Genomic DNA, 17,789 nt, shown 5'->3' on the forward strand with positions numbered 1-17,789 from the left:
AGCAAAAAATTCAGCCCTGATTCGCCCCTGAAATGGAGAATGGGGACGCACCAGACCCCTGCTGTTACATCTATTTAAAGTGTGAACCCAGCCTTAGATAGACCCCTTTCACACTGGGGCATTTTTCAGGCACTTTTGGACTAAAAATGGCACATGTAGAGCGCCTGAAACAGCTCTCCTGCAGTCCCAGTGTGAAAGCCCGAATGCTTTCACACTGAGGCGATGCACTGGTAGGCGACTAAATGGCGCCCCTAAAATTATGGTAAAGTGCCCGTAAAACTAGCGGCGTTTTACCGTCAACGCCCGCCTGCCCCAGTGTGAAAGCAGCCTTTTTTTTTTTTTTTTTGGGCTACTACAACCACTTGAATATTTTTGTCGGGGGGGAAAAAAAAGATCTTTTGTCTGAAATTGGGCTTTATGAAAGATGTACATACACATAGCAAAAATGCTGGTTTTGGTCCTTTTAATTAACTTCCTGCTTCTATATCTAGGTAACTACAAGACCCAGCTTTGGGATAAACAGGCTGAAACTTTTCTTCCTTCTACCCCAGGCCTGGGTATGCATGTGGAGGTGAAGGACCCAGATGGGAAGGTAACATAAAATTGTTGCGTTGACTTCTTTGAATTAACGGATTAAGGGCTTGTTCACCTGGGTTGGTAATACTTTGCAGTTGAGCCACCTTTTTTAATTACACCCCAACTGCTATCCTCTTTAGCTACAGATGCAATGGCCAGGGCTATACAAATGCTGTGGCCATGATGCTTTGCACTGCAAACACGACAGGAATTATACCTCCTGTCGCTTTCAGTGGGTGTAGTGACTGCTGAACGTAATCCATTCAAGTGAATGGGGCCACTCTGCAAGCGAAATGCACATGGTTGCTATATGCTAATGTGGGATTCAAGAGGGTTAAAGCAGGTAGTGAGGAGGCAATGCCTTCTCATCACCTGCCAAATGCTTTGTAAAGGGCAATCTGAACACAGATCATGCTTCAGAGGGCAAAGCACGTGTAAACAAGCTCTTAAACTGCAAGTTCCCTCCTAAAGATAACTAGATTTTTGATGGACACTGGTATGCTCTTGTCAAAAGATTATCTTCTGGCCTCTTGGCATTGGTTCTAATGCAAAGCCTATACCAGGGATATGCAATTAGCAGACCTCCAGTTGTTACAGAACTACAAGTCCTATGAGGCATAACAAGACTCTGACAGCCAAAAGCGTGACACCCAGAGGCATGATGGGACTTGTAGTTTTGCAACAGCTAGAGGTCCGCTAATACCTGGCCTAGACCATCACGTACCTAAATGTGATTCAATTTCTTCAGAAAAATCTCACCGTTTTGAAGAAACATGCACTCGACATTAACCTACCATTGCTGCCACCTATGAAGATTGTAGTTGCCTGGCTATGTACATTCTTGCTTGTAACAAGCATGCAGATTTGAATAGTCAGAAATTCAAAGCATACTTGTTCTGAATTGGTCACTGAAGCCGCTGAATCGACATTACTGTCGGGGGAGAAGTAAATAGTATTTGCCAGTGTTTCACAGAAATTGCCTTTTGTGCAACATATAATTGAAAAGGTTACACCACATTTTTGGGCACATAGAGTAACACCCCCGCCCCCACCCCCCAGAGCGTCAAAAGCAGTACGTTAATATGGTCACTGCGACAAAATAAGATAATTTGTTAAAATTTTTAACTTTCAGTGAACATTTTTTACATTATTCCCTGTCGCGTTTTCTCACTCTGCGCCACCAGTTTCAGGCCCAGTGTGTTCTGGAAACACAATAGCTTTGCAGCTGAGAGCAATTTGCAGGTATCAGATGGTGATGTCTGCCCTCACAAAAGGTACAGTACATTTTTTTTACCTATTTTATGCCTGTATTGGATTGCTTTAAAAAGAAACTTGTATTGATGTCTGCCATTACTGACCTCCTCCTGGAAAAGCTAGTTGCCTGGCTCTGGTTAAAATATTTTCTGACTAACAGGCCTGGAGAGTCAAAAGGAAAGTCAGAACTTCAGATCCTGTACCTGGGTCAGGGAGTCAGTGTATTGAATTCATTGGATCCGCAAGACAGCCAGGGAACTAGCTCTTCAGTGATAGAAGTCTTCAGTGGCAGCAAGCTTGGTTCCCTCTCCTTTAAAAAAGTATAAGGCGAGATTATCTTTAGAGGAGAACTCCAGGCAAAATATTTGTTTTCCTATGCACTGCATGGGTTAACTGCTCGTTTTGTCCATGGGCCCAAGTAAAAGCTATACCTATGCGATTATTTGATCCTCCAGAAAACTATGCTCCCCCCGCATCCAACGGTGGACTTTTCCTGCTGTCCTTATGTCCAAAGCCGGGCATGGTGTTTTCAGGAACAGTCCATCCACAAGACCGCAGGCTGGGACCATTCTTGCGTACGGGACTAGTCTTGCGTACGGAGGACCGGCAGATTAGGTAAGTATATATCCGCTCTGCAATTCCCTAGACATAAACAAGCAGTTGCAGTCAACCCTTGCCGTTCTTCTTTAACCACTTTCCGCCCATGCTATAGACGAAAGACGGCTACAGTGCAGGCTTCCAGTGCCAGGAGGGCTTCCATAGACGTCCTCTTGTGATTGCACTTCATTTGCACCCCCATGGCATGTGGGCGGGGTGCTTTGTGACCGTTGTCCTTCAGACTTGGCTGATCAGTACAAAAGGCCCATCACAGTGGCCCTTTATAACATGATCAGCTGTCAGCCAATGATAGCTGGTTATGGAAGTAAACAGAAGCCAGTTTTAATTTTATAAAAAAAATAAAACCCCGTGGTGATTAAATACCACCAAAAGAAAGCTATATTTGTGTGACAAAAAGATAAAAAGTTTGTTTGGGTACAGTGGTGCGTAACGACACAATTGTCATTCAAAGTGTGACAGCACTAAAAAGCTGAAAATTGGCCTGGGCAGGAAGGGGGTGAAAGTGCCCAGTAAGCAAGTGGTGAAATATTGCATTAATATGGCAACAATGTGTGGGGTTTGTTTTTTTTTTTTGTTTTTTTTTTTGTGTGTAAAGGTGTATGTGGTTCTAAATGTGATTTCCTAATTGGTAGTAGATTTGTTTTGTATTTGATCAAGAGCTGAAATCTTTGCCTATTTTATTTTATTTTTTGGAGATTGGTATCACATTTTCTCTAATGTATACTTATACCTTGTGTTGTGATTGCTGCAACTTTTTTGACTTGTTTGATATTTTCCTCTGTCAGGCGATTCTCTCCAGGCAGTATGGGTCAGAGGGACGCTTCATCTTTACCTCTCACACCCCAGGGGAGCACCAAATCTGTCTGCACTCAAACTCTACCAGAATGTCTCTCTTCTCTGGAGGAAAACTGGTGAGGCCAGTCACATTATTGACCACTTTAAAGATCCGATATTCTAAAATATTGTTGTATGGGTTGCCATATGCAAATATATAATCACAAACTATACAAGTTTTTAACATTACCCTAATTCTTAAGATTATTTACATTAGAACTGATCACTAATCAAGCACACAATACCCAGTTGAAATGCACACATGGGAACTTTACTTGCAAACGATTTGTAATTCTGTGTAATAGTTCTGTAATACAATCAGCACAACCGGATCCTCAACCTTTATTGAGTTGAAAAGAACACCGGTAGGTAAAGAACATTGTTTCTCAACACCACCACCTCGTTAATTGGACAATGAAAGAGAAGCAACACACTAATACGTTCTAATACAATAACTCTATTATCTTCATTATCTGCATGCTCATTTACAACACATGCGCATGCAGCAGGCCCTAATTTGCTGCCCCTCCCTCTCCCTTTATTCTGGCACACAAACACAATAAGAATGTCTCCTGACCTGCACGTGTGAAGCTCAGTGTACATTGTAAAAACGACTGCTAATAGGCAGAAACGTTTTACTTTTATAAACCTTCTCATGGTTTTATGTACACACAAAAAATGTGTTTTTTGAAGGCCGATTTTGCCAAAAAAAGTTATTAAAGGCAATTTTTATATTTATTAATAGTTGTACCATAACAGGGTGGAGATGCACAAACAGTAGAAAAGTGTCACGCCCTATCTTGTTTGGAAAGCTATTGGACAATATCATGGACTTTATAGGCACAAAGTTGAATAAAAAAACTGATATGCTTTATTGCAAATGATTAAAAGAAACACAATAAAAAAATATGTCCCAATGCAAGCATTGCCTAAAAAGCGTATGTCACACCCCCATAACCATCGAGGCCCATTCCTAGTAGGTGTATAGGCATCCAAATCGTAGCAGGTGCCAGTATCCAATCAGGCTTGGTGTAGGTAGCTGTGATATAATGCAGCTCTACTTGTTGCCCGCATCAATGCTTCCACAGGAGCTCAGCCAGACATTAGTATATGGTAGCACGTGATATAAATATGATAGTCGGATACACAGATATCCAAGAACAACAGGAAATGCAGAGCATGTCACCGGTCATCAAATAAATCCAAGGGGGAAAAAATTGCTTTTAAAGTCTAGAAAGGGGGTTCAAGTTCCATGTGGTATTCAGTTCCTCAATAGGTTGGGAGCAACAACCTCCTCAATGTCTGCATAATAATGCCTTGAAAGAGACTCCTCATCAAAAACCCACCATCCAAAAAGACCACCTAAGCTGGTGGCAGATTTTTATTTATTTTTTGTTTAAAAATAACTAACATATCATACTTGCCTGTCATTTTGGCACAGAGCAGCCCCAACCCTCCTCTTCCTGGGTCCTCTGCTGGCTCTCCTAGTCTCTCCCTCCGGCCTAGTGCCCACAGAGCAAGCAGCATGCTTTGGGGGGGCTCCCGAGCCACTGCTAAATGTGTACATTCACACATGTAGCGTGACTCGCCCCCACTCTCTCCTCATTGGCTCACTAGCTGTGCTTGACAGTAGCGGGAGCCAAGTGTATCAAATTGCTGGATCGGAATGGGGCTCAGGTACGTTTTTTATGGGGGCTGGGGGGGGGGGGGGGGAGCTGTACACAGGTTTGTACCTTCATGCATAAAATGGAAGTCCTTGAGCATTTACAACCACTTTAAGGCTGAGTTTACACATGTCTGGCGCGTTTCTGTTCACCCGTTCTGGTGCAAAATTTAGCTCGAATACACACCTGAACTGGACCCATAAACGCACAGGACCCTTTTCAAAACCGCTCCATTGAGAGACGGTCATATTCACATGTTATGTGAATTGGATGCGGTTAAAAACGCATCCAATTTGCATATATGAGAACCCAGCCTTAGTGCTCTTTTACAATGGCCACTGGGGAACAGTTAAAACAGGTAGCTGAGCCATGGTTTTACCAGCTGCCCACCTGAATTTTAACATTACAGCCTGACAGAGCTAGACACATGCTTCTGCCACAGCAATTTCAACCCAGTTTGAGTTTGACAGGCAGCACTATCCTAAGATCAATGAGGCTGCACCGCAACCATGACCAGCCGCTTGGCTTGCAGTTGCAACACAGTTCTGTAGTATAAAATCGCCATGCGAAAATTGAAGAAAAAAACAAGGCGTCAGGCAGCAGTAGCACCTCCTGAATCCCTGCGAGCTGCTGCTGTACTGCTCTTTGAAAAGTGGTCTACCACAGATCACATTTCAGAAGGTGGTAAGTTTGTACCTAAAAGCCCTTGAGGGGGTTATATCCTAACCACAGAAAAAGTTTAGTCTTTTAGGAATATAATTCTGGGAGATTTGTTTTCATTAGCAAACAAAAGAAAAGACATGCTTTATGATTTTTGTTTTGTAGTTTTTGTGTACTGACTCTATCCTATCCTCTTTCTAGCGAGTTCATTTAGATATACAGATCGGAGAACACACAAATAACTACCCTGAAATTGCAGCAAAAGACAAACTGACAGAATTACAGCTCCGAGTCAGACAGCTGTTGGATCAAGTGGAGCAAATTCAAAAGGAGCAGAACTACCAGAGGGTGAGAGATCAATATGGTTAATTCTGCGTTCACACGAGTGTGAATTGGATGCGGTTTTCTCTGCATCCAAATCGCATGACGAGAAATTGTGACTGGCTTTCAATGGAGCTGGTTCATAAATCTCTGGAGCGGATTGCATAGGGGTCCTGTCCATCTTTTGCTCCATTTCAGGTCCAAATTTGGGCCTGATTTGTCCCTGGGACACATCGGACACCTGCTGGCAGTTGCATCAGTTTTAAGTGTGCACCCAGCCTAACAATCTGTAATGGGTTATGCTCTGGCGTTAGAAACACAGCAGCCACCATTGACAGTGAAGCGGAAAAAAGCCAGAAGTGTGTGTGTGTGGGTGGCAGGGGGAGGTAGTGTGGTGTTTTTATTTTTATTTTTTTTCAGTGCATATCAAATTAAAATTGGCATTTTAATTTAATCGTAACTGCTAAGGCAGCCCATAAAGTAACCCAATGTGGGGCTGGGGGAATCCTTTCTGCCTGAGATATTATTTGATAGGGTGGAGGCCTCGCCACCATTGGGATACTCTGATCAGTGCTGCCAGCTATAGCCAGTGGCACTGAGCAAACTGGTAAAAGTATGACATGGTGGTTGTACAGAAGTAAATTGGTAGATCGGCTTGTGTACAACAAGCTTGCCCATATGGATCGAAGATCGGTTGGTCCCTGCTGACCTGCCAAATTTTGATTCATGTATGACCGACATAAAGCACAATGTAATCGTCATATAATATTTGAAGAAAATTTATAGCTCTTATAACACCTATATTTATTGAGAGATCTTTACTACAGAGTCATTGTTCAACTCCTCCTGAGGATAAAAAAAGTAAGTTCTAATTTAATTTTTGGCTGGTACACTACGATTACTACCTTTTTCTTATATCTTAAGCAAAATTAAGTTATTCTAGATGTATTTAGGATCTTTAGTTCTTGAAGGCACTTGTGTTTTTTGTACATTTTGAAACCATTTAATAAAAAAATTTATTTTTTATTTTTTTCACAGTACCGAGAAGAGAGGTTTCGCTTAACCAGCGAGAGCACTAACCAGCGTGTCCTATGGTGGTCCATTACCCAGACTCTCATCCTTATCCTCACAGGCATCTGGCAAATGAAACACCTGAAAAGCTTTTTTGAGGCCAAGAAACTTGTGTGAAGCATCTACCTCTGTGTCTAACTTTATACTATATCCCTACACCTACAGAAACAAATCTGGTTGTTGCCCTGCATTATATACTGTCTCCTGGCTCATGTACGTTGGAATAGCCTTTGTACATTGACACTCATAATGCCAGTGGGACAAAATCCACAATGGTCTATTTCTCGCACATTGGAAATTTTAGCTGCTGGTAGGAAAAGGCCGACTGAGGAGGCAGTGTAGTGAGGTTTATATTTGTGTACAAGTTATAACTTCTGTCATGTTTATAGCCGGAGCTGTAAGATCCATGTGCCCCTAATATGGGCAGTTAACATACATCTTAAATTCCCTTTCCACCCCTACTTTTAAGATCTTTGCCACCCTAATATCTGCAATACAATTCAAACTTGGATGTTTAAGAGCCTCTATAGCCAGCTATTTATATAAATCAGTAGTTTGGTGGATTTTTAACTTATTAACACTGTGGTTGGACGGTGTACTGTACATGTCAATTCACATAGGCCAATGCAGTCAACATCCAGAATGATGACTCTTTACTCATAATGGAGTAAAGACCTTGTGTGTAAAAGAATGTGGAGGTGGCACTTTCCGTCCTTCCACTTCTTTATACATAAGACTGTCTATAAATGATGAGGATTTGTAGTTCAATCACTGCATTGCGGATAATAATCTGCTTCTTGGTTATGAAGATTGGATCTCTGACAGTAGCCTGTGATAATTTTTTTGTTTAATGTAGCTTTACTGTAACTCCTGTATATAAGGCAAGATAGATATCTGCAAGAATTGTGCAAGTGCGGTTTGATGTGACCCCCCCTTTAAAAAAAAAAAAAAAAAAAAAAATGGGGATATTTATCAAAACATGTTTTGAGCATTTGCAGAAAGGCGAGGTTATCACTTACAATAAATAAGGTACTGGTATTTTTTATTAGTAGTTAAAGGTTATCTGCCTCCTCCCCCTCTCCTGTGCCACATTTGGCACTTTTTAGGGGGGAGCAGTTACCTGTTTTTGACAGGTACCCGTCCCCACTTCCGAGAGATCTCACTGCAGCGAGATCACTTGGAAATTCAAGCTCCTCCCCCTTACTGCCCTGCCAGGCCATTCAGAAGGCGATTTGTGCATGCGCAGTAGGGAACTGGCTGTGAAGCCACAAGGCTTCACCTCCAGTTTCCCTTACAGACAATGGAGGCAGCAGCACCCGAAAGCTGATGGAAACATCGGCTGACGTGCTGACATCGCTGTATTCCAGGACAGGTAAGTGTCCTAATATTAAAAGTCAGCAGCTACACTATCTGTAGCTGCTGACTTTAAATTTTTTAATGGGGTGGGGAGGTGGAACTCCGCTTTAAGATAGCAGCATGCGCCAAGATTCGAACAGCATTTTGTCTTTTGTCTGTTAAACCTTTTGCCTCCATGGGAAATGGAAGGTCTACTTTTTTGCCAGCCATACACTGGGGAAAAAATTATTTCTGGTGCTTTTGGGTGGCACATGTAATGAAACTGGGCCTCCTGGAAGAGATGGGAGTCTGAAATCCCTTAAGATGGCACACTTGCAATGAGTTGGGGTGCTTTTTTTGGGCAAACAGTTTACAAAACTGCCTTTTGGTTGAAAGGGGGGGGGGGGGTGGTCAGGAGCTGGCAACCCTTTTGTTGTTTGCCATGTGAGGGCCTCTTTAAACACACTTTATTTGTAAACTGGCAAATATGGGAGGGAAAAAAAGAACCTAAATATGTAGGGGAGATTCACAATGAAATTATCTGAGTCTTTTATTAAATGCTAAAGTTACTTTGAATGTACATGAGGTATAAAATAAAATTTAAAAGAATTGAATCTGTTAGCTGCAGCAGTAAGCTTGGTGTATTTTCAAATATATACGAATGGGAGCAAAAAGTAGTAGAAGTCATCTTGCTCGGAGTTGCTGCCACTCAGTCCAGTTGATAGTGGCCAACTACTCTTCTAGCAGTAGACATGGGGGCTGAATCATGGTATGTTTATATTTCTCAGAGGCAGATAGATGAAAGAAATGAGCCTTACAATCCTATATTTTCATAGCAGACAGCACATTTGGCAACTGATATGTCTGAATTGTTGAGCAACATTTCATACACACACGTCTACCTGTCCTGATTTACTCCAACAGACTGTTGTTCTGAAACTATACTTTCAGAACATGCAGTATAACATGTCTGCCTTTATTGAGATCATGTGTCAAAACCAGGGTGCATTGAATGCCAGCCCCCTTCTTGCAAAGCTCCATCCACTTTTTCTCTGACATTGTTACAGATTTGAAAGTTTTTTCCACCACAACATACAGGTGGGGGCATATTTTAGGAACTGTCATTTGTGTCTCCTGTCAGTTGACTCATCTGCCTAAGGATCTTATTACTCCTTGCTCTGCCAGTCCCCACTTTAGAGTCTCACTTCCCCTGTTACATTCTCTAGTGTAAAATAGCTTGAGCTGAAACTTTAGATTGGACTAGCCTTTACTTCATTGCCTACAGGAATAGTCACTTGTTTGCCTGAGAGATTATAAATAAATGTGTTATTATGTATGTCAATGTTTGATCATGTCAGAACATTCGCACCTATTCTGCAGGGCATAATGGAGATTGGGGGGGGGGGGGGGGTGGTGTTACACAACAAATGGATTATATGGTTTTGCCACTAATTTCTGTTGCCCACAACTTATCAGCACTGATGGTCCTCAAGCTAACACTAATTCTTCATCCTTTTCCCTATTTTCTCCTGACGTTTCTGACTCCAAAATATTTCTAATATATTATTTTGTAAGTTTGGGATTAGAAAAAAAAAAAAGTTTCATTTCTGTGACTATTTTGAATTGTAATAAAAAAAAAAAAAAATTATATTTCCATGTTTAAAGAGTATAATGGATATACTGGGTTCATGTTGTGAGGGGTATTTTACCTGGGTTTTGGAGTGAGAATTCTAACGGGGAGGGTTGTGTTGGTGCTAAGAGGGAGGATTTGGGGGTGTTTACAACCTACAGACAACTGATCTCTGTCTCATAGGGTACATTTTAGGGCTTGTTCACACCATGTGCAGTGTGAAATGGCATGTTTTCCTGTACTGCCTTTTGCTGACACGCGTAGGGTGCCATTAATTCTCAATAACACCCCCATGCATCCAGCAAATGTGCATTCGTTTGCACCTGCTAAAATGCATGGTTCCATAGTACCATGTGTTTTGGTGCTATTCAATTTTAAAAATAATGGCAACATCCTTTTGCCTGTATTACATGCATAGAGCAGCTTATTAAATAAAATAAAGTTATGTGTGGGAATGAGCAGAAAAATGTATGCGCTTGGATGCACATTCTGATATGAATGAGCCCTCAGACTGATGTGCCCTGAGATTTTGCACAATTCTAAAGGGTGCCTTAACCTGACACAAGGTTGAAAAACACTGTCTTAGCACATACAGTGCCTTGCAAAAGTATTTGGCCCCCTTAAACTTGTCAACCTTTTGCCACATTTCAGGCTTTAAACATAAAGATATAAAATTTTTATTTTTTGTGAAGAATCACCAACAAGTGGGACACAATTGTGAAGTGGAACGAAATCTGTTGGATAATTTAAACTTTTTTAGCAAACAAAAAACTGAAAAGTGGTGCGTGCAAAATTATTCGGCCCCTTTACTTTCAGTGCAGCAGACTCGCTCCAGAAGTTCAGCGAGGATCTCTGAATGATCCAATGTTGTCCTAAATGACTGATGGTGATAAATAGAATCCACCTGTGTGTAATCAAGTCTCTGTATAAATGCACCTGCTCTGTGATAGTCTCAGGGTTCTGTTGAAAGCGCAGAGAGCATCATGAAGACCAAGGAACACACCAGGCAGGTCCGTAATACTGTTGTGGAGAAGTTTAAAGCCGGATTTGGATACAAAAAGATTTCTCAAGCTTTAAACATCCCAAGGAGCACTGTGCAAGTGATCATTTTGAAATGGAAGGAGTATCAGACCACTGCAAATCTATCAAGACCTGGCCGTCCCTCTAAACTTTCAGCTCAGACAAGGTGGAGCCTGATCAGAGATGCAGCCAAGAGGCCCATGATCACTCTAGGTGAACTGCAGAGAACTACAGCTGAGGTGGGAGAGTCTGTCCATAGGACAACAATCAGTCGTACACTGCACAAATCTGGCCTTTATGGAAGAGTGGCAAGAAGAAAGCCATTTCTCAAAGATATCCATAAAAAGTCTCGTCTAAAGTTTGCCACAAGCCACCTGGGAGACACACCAAACATGTGGAAGAAGGTGCTCTGGTCAAATGAAACCAAAATCGAACTTTTTGCCCACAATGCAAAACGATATGTTTGGTGTAAAAGCAACACAGCTCATCACCCTCAACACACCATCCCCACTGTCAAACATGGTGGTGGCAGCATCATGGTTTGGGCCTGCTTTTCTTCAGCAGGGACAGGGAAGATGGATGCAGCCAAATACAGGACCATTCTGGATGAAAACCTGTTGGAGTCTGCAAAAGACCTGAAACTGGGACGGAGATTTATCTTCCAACAAGACAATGATCCCAAACATACAGCAAAATCTACAAAGGAATGGTTCACAAATAAACGTATCCAGGTGTTAGAATGGCCAAGTCAAAGTCCAGACCTGAATCCAATTGAGAATCTGTGGAAAGAGCTGAAAACTGCTGTTCACAAACGCTCTCCATCCAACCTCACTGAGCTTGAGCTGTTTTGCAAGGAAGAATGGGCAAGAATTTCAGTCTCTCGATGTGCAAAACTGATAGAGACATACCCCAAGCGACTTGTAGCTGTAATCGCAGAAAAAGGTGGCTCTACAAAGTATTAACGCAAGGGTGCCGAATAATTTTGCACGCCCCACTTTTCATTTTTTTTATTAGTTAAAAAAGTTTCAAAAATCCAATAGATTTCGTTCCACTTCACAATTGTGTCCCACTTGTTGGTGATTCTACACAAAAAATAAAAATTTTATATCTTTATGTTTGAAGCCTGAAATGTGGCAAAAGGTTGAAAAGTTCATGGGGGTCGAATACTTTTGCAAGGCACTGTAAGTACAGGCTAGCTGCGGTAAACCATGGACATTGGGGAATCAACCAGTCATGAAACTACAAACTGCAACCACAAACAACACTGGGAATATACACTAAGGGCTAGTTAAACAACAAAAACATCACAAAGTGTACAAGGCCTTTAACGACATAACGCATAACTTTTTTGATTACAAATCTGTATGGTTAGTGCACATACACTCCCAAAAGTATTGTGACGCCTGCCTTTACACGCACATGAACTTTAATGGCATCCCAGTCTTACTCCGTAGGGCTCAATATTGAGTTGGCCCACCCTTTGCAACTCTAACAGCTTCAACTCTTCTGGAAGGCTGTCCACAAGGTTTAGGAGTGTGTCTATAGGAATGTTTGACCATTCTTCCAGAAGCCCATTTTATGAGGTCAGGCACTGATGTGGATGAGAAGGTCTGGCTCGCAGTCTCTGCTCTAATTAATCCCAAAGGAGTTCTATCGGGTTGAGGTAAGGACTCTGTGCAGGCCCATTAAGTTCCTCCACCCCCTCCCACCCTGTATGTCGACTGTGGAGAAGGATAAGCTTGGGGAAGCAGCGGCTGCTAAGCTAGAGCACTTTGCATGGAGCTTCATCAAGGACTTGGATTAGAGTAAGGACTCCTCTGGTATGCCCATTCTATCATCTGCAGGACCGGAGCCCACAGAGGAGCCAGTGAATGCAGCAGAGACTACAGCTGTATGTGAGGTAACGGAGCGAGTGGGTGGGGCAAGGCAAGCAGAGGATTGTATGGCTGAGAGGGGAGAGAGGTGGATGCTCGGCACTAGGTGCCTCTGCCACCGGTGATATTTTCAAGCCTGGTCTATCTGCCTCAAAGGGGGAACCAATCCTTTAAGACGTGTACTATGCTATACAGAATTGTAATCATACCTTAAATACATTATCTACGCAGTTCAATTGTCTAAGGGAGGATGTTACCACTATGCATCTAGACATGCAGAAGGTGTGAGAATGCACATTAGCACTAGAGAATCAGGTTACCGTCATAGAGAAGGAGTCGGGATGCATGCAACAAGTACTTAAGGCAGTGGGACTTCAATCTAGGTACCATGCTAATCGCATAGATGACATTGAAAATAGACTTAGAAGGAATAATATACACATTATTGGACTCCCAGAAAGCATGGAGGGGAGGAACCCTGTTGAGTTTATTGAAAAATGCCTGCTGGATGTTTTTGAATAACAAAACTTTTACTTCCATTTTTGTGGTAGAACAGGTGCATCATATTCCTGCTAGACCACCTCCTCCGGGTAACCTTCCCTGACTGATCATCGTAAAAATGCTCCACTATAGAGATAGACAACATTCTTTTTCTATCCTGTATTAAGGGCAATATCGAAGTTAATCGTTCTAAAGTTTCTTTCTTTCCAGACTTTTCTGTGGCAGTTCAAAAATGGAGAGCTCAGTTTATAGATATTAAAAGGGGTGTCTGTACCCTTCAAATTCAATATGCTATGCTTTACCCTGCTAAATTCCGGATTGTGGTTAAGGGAGAAACTGTTTTTTGATGATCCCAAAGAGGGAGAAACGAGCAACATTTCATGTTTTCCTGCTCTTTTGGTGTAATTAAAAAGGTTTTGCTTGAGTATATAACTTGCTATACAGCTGTTATATTGTTTGTTTAGAGTTTCTCTTGAGATGCCTCCCCTTTTTTTTTTTTCCACATTTTTTATTTAAAGAGGCAAAGCAACACAACATCCTCAGTTACATAAGAGGTACAGTGCTATAGGATGAGGTTAATGAATATATTGCGTAATAAACAGAAATTACAATTAAGCATAGCATGTCCAAACATGTCTATTGATCTTCACAGATAGCATCATCCCATTGGAGGGACAGAGAAAATGTGGTCGTAAACCTCTACACCTGGATCGTTAAATATCGATTTCCCTGGGATTCAGTGTGTTGCAATGGGTGGTTTCGTGGACCCTGCCCCAACTTTTTCAAATATTATAAGCTATAGATCTAGATATAGATCTATAGAAACTACACAATAAAACTAGAAACTGAGAAAAGAGAGGAAAGGAAAAAGAGCAAAAAGGGGGGGGGAAGGCACAGTAGTGGGGGCTCTCATTTAAACCAGAAAATTATGTGACACGTAGCGCTCTATAAGTGAATGCTTAAATTCACACTACCTAAAACAAAAATAGCATTCACATATACACCTATAAGTATATATATATATATATATATATATATATATATATATATATATATATATAAAATGCTAAACATGCAAATATGTGTGTATAAATATCTCACAGGAAATATATATACCTAAAATAATTAATCAAAATATTCCAGTGCAAAATAAGCAATGAAAAATATACTCAATGAAAACAGAAATAATCAAAATGTAATAATTAAAAATACATAAAAAAATCTGTGATCCAAAAAATAAAATATAAATATAGCAGTCCAAATAAATAGGATGCAAATAATAAAGTCCATGTGAAAAGTGATAATCGGTGTCCAAATAAATTATTTGCTCCTTCACCACACCATCTGTGATTGTGACAACCCCCGTTGTGGGTACACTCACCAGCTGATAAACCTCACACTCGCGTGTTTGGCTGAAAAAGCTTTATATCCTCTAGATGGATGCCCACTGTAAAACCACCAGACTTGCGAAGCCCATATATCTTGATCCCCTCTCACCAAATCATAGGTATATGTACCTTGCGAGAAAATAATAATGGAAGCCTCCAATAGCGTAATACAGTTAAGCACTTTAATCAAATAAACCAAAACTGAATGCACTCACATGAACAATGAATGAATTAGCCAAAATATAAATCACTCCACTCCACACTTGAACACTTCAGGGGTCTACGGTAAGTATCCTGGGGCATTGGTAGTCATGGCGGACCTTTATATAGGGAAACAAATACTTCCTTCTCACCCCTCCTCGCACTTGGTCTCACACAGCTGATCAGAGTCCAATGCAGGTGTTTCAGACAGTTCCCTTCGTTTTCCTCCGTCCAGCACCACCGCACATCACCCAGTTCTCAAACTATGTTCACCAGATAGCCACGCCCCAACATGTTTCGTCATTAACAGACTTCTTCAACAAGCAGTAATCTGCAGCACAGCAGTGCACCACAACCCTATATATTGTACACCTATACCAGTTCTTAAAAGGACCTTTGTGGACCTAGTACTAGTGATTTGCAGACTGTCCCTCAGTCCCTACACTGATAAAAGACTGCTGCAGAAACGAGCAGTAATCTGCAGCACAGCAGTGCATCACAACCCTATATTTTGTACACCTATACCAGTCCTTAAAAGGACCTTTGTGGACCTAGTAGCTAGTGATTTGCAGACTATACTTCAGTCCCTACCCTGATAAAAGACAGCTGCAGAATCGGGCATCAGTCAGCAGCAGTGCACCAGCACCCTATATACTGTACACCTATACCAGTCCTCAAAAGGACCTTTGTGGACCTAGTAGTAATAGCTAGCTAGTGATTAAACTGACTGTCCCTGCTCCACACCGCGTCCTGTCCCTACACTGACAAAAGACAGCTGCAATCACCAGCACAGCAGTGCACTGAACCCTATATACTGTACTACACCTATACCAGTCCTTAAAAGGACTTTTGTGAACCTAATAGCTAGTGATTTGTGTCACTACAGTCTCTCCCTGCTCCACAAAGCGTCCTGTCCCTACACTGACATAAGACAGAATGTAAAATGGCCGCCAGATCAGGTCTATTTATAAGGTAGGGGGAATGTCCAATTGTCCATGTGCTGAAATGTCTCAATTGGCTGTCCTGTACCCCATGATGGATGTGTCATCATGGGTCAAAGTTCTTTCACACTGTAAGCGCATATGTCCGCCGGGCGAACAGCGGCAATAGTCCGCCGGTTTGGCGAATCGCGAACACGCAAAATTCGCCGCGAACCGACCGCCGGGCAAACCGCGAGGCCATCCCTATCTGAGAGCACTCCAGGGCTGACACCCGGTGTTCCAGGGAGGAGAGTGAGGACTTACCGGAGTCCACTCTGTCAGAAAGTGAGTGCATCTCCACTTTCACTTTCTGTATGTCCCAGCTATGAGCTTCCTCAAGGCGAAGGATAAGGGCCTCGATATCCGATTTGGTAGGGAGGGCCTGCAACATAGCACAGAGTTTCTCAGTAAGGATGCCTGAGTATTGAGAGGGCCCAGCCATGTCCAGGGAGAAGGCAATCTGTGTCCCTGGGAAGAGGTCTGGGTCAGTAGACGGAGTAGGAGTGACAGGCAGGGTTGCTGCGGCATTGTCCTCCACGCAGTGTACACATGGAGCTGCTACAATGGTGCCTAGTGAGGTACGGTGTGGATCCTGGAAGTATAGCTGGATTCAACTCTGGGGAGTGAGGGATCGATTACCGCAAGCTATCAATCTGGTCCTATATCATTTGGTGGATATGCCGTTTTAACGATGGCTAAAGGCCGCCAGGTTGTCGAGATAGGCAGGGAGGAGCACTCTAGAGACATGTTTTTTTCACCCGGCCATTGCTAAGCCATGCCCCTCCCCCCCCCTTATTTTTATTTGTTTATTCCCGACTATAGGCAAAGCCAGCATGGATTATAGCTGGATAAACTTGTCTCCTTATTATTGGGCTATAGGCCCATTTGCAAGCCTGGATGAACTTTATTTAATATTTACCCCCTCTTACATCTTCCTGCGGGAAATTGTTTTGCATTCATTGTCTGTGGATGCACGTGTGTTTTGTGAGTTATTTATTTTTTTTTCCTTGTTTAATTAGGCTTTGAAAAAAAAAAAAAAATCTGAAGTTAGAAGCTGATTGGCTACCATGCACAGCTGCACCAGATAAAGAGGAAAAATTTGGGACCTTAAATGAGGCCTCTGAAGTAAATCGGAGGTACCTCCATCCCGGGTTTTGCACAGCAAAAGAAGAGAGAGGATTTTGGACTTTGAGTGCAGCATGCAGCTGGAGAGCAAGGAGACACTAAAGGTTATCAAAATTAATTTTATTCCATAATTACAATGTACAGTGCAGTATATCAATGGTACAGACATACATTGTAACCTGCAAGCCTTCTAAAGTTGCGTGATCTATAATAAACAGAATAAATATGTAAACATAAAATACAATTGCATATGACATCCCATACATTAGTGATAAAATGGTCACTGACTGTAAACATAAATTAGCAACATAGATGGTTCAAACAACTGGATGTATTACCATAATTGTAGCATCTAGAGCTCTAATGGTTCAAACAACTGGATGTATGACCATAATTGTAGCATCTATAGCTCAACGTGTTTCGTGACTAACTGTCACTCATCAGGCGCAGACGCTATAGGGATGACTAAGAAAATTGAAAGGTGAACGGTGAGTAAACTGAACACACCAAAAGAAGGGGGAGGGGGATGATAAATCACTCACCCATACTTGCAGGTTCCCAATGAACATGGGATGCGGCGGTGGATGCCAGGGCAGAGCTGCTGACAATTGTCTCCCACGGGAGCTGAGGCGACAATAATAATGGCAAAATGATGGGAAATCCTGAAGGGTAAGGTGTGGCTGGGGGAGTGAACCCCACCAAAGTCCATGTGTGTGCATGGTTTGTATATAAAATCA

At 42.1% G+C, this 17,789-nt stretch overlaps 1 protein-coding gene across 1 annotated transcript; it reads left to right on the top strand.

Annotated features, from left to right (window-relative positions):
- Window positions 1–491: 491 nt before the first annotated feature.
- Window positions 492–9,669, top strand: TMED4 (transmembrane p24 trafficking protein 4; the record flags this gene model as incomplete). The annotated part of the gene is given in 4 exon segments (XM_077469670.1): window positions 492–592; window positions 3,234–3,359; window positions 5,808–5,954; window positions 6,966–9,669. Coding segments are annotated over 4 exon segments (524 nt in total), but the record flags the coding sequence as incomplete, so codon positions are not given.
- Window positions 9,670–17,789: the final 8,120 nt, after the last annotated feature.

Source organism: Lithobates pipiens, unplaced genomic scaffold, assembly GCF_037356315.1.
Source record: "Lithobates pipiens isolate NorthernLeopardFrog02 unplaced genomic scaffold, aLitPip1_a1.2 Scaffold_8, whole genome shotgun sequence".
In the NCBI taxonomy this organism is placed as follows: Eukaryota; Metazoa; Chordata; class Amphibia; order Anura; family Ranidae; genus Lithobates; species Lithobates pipiens.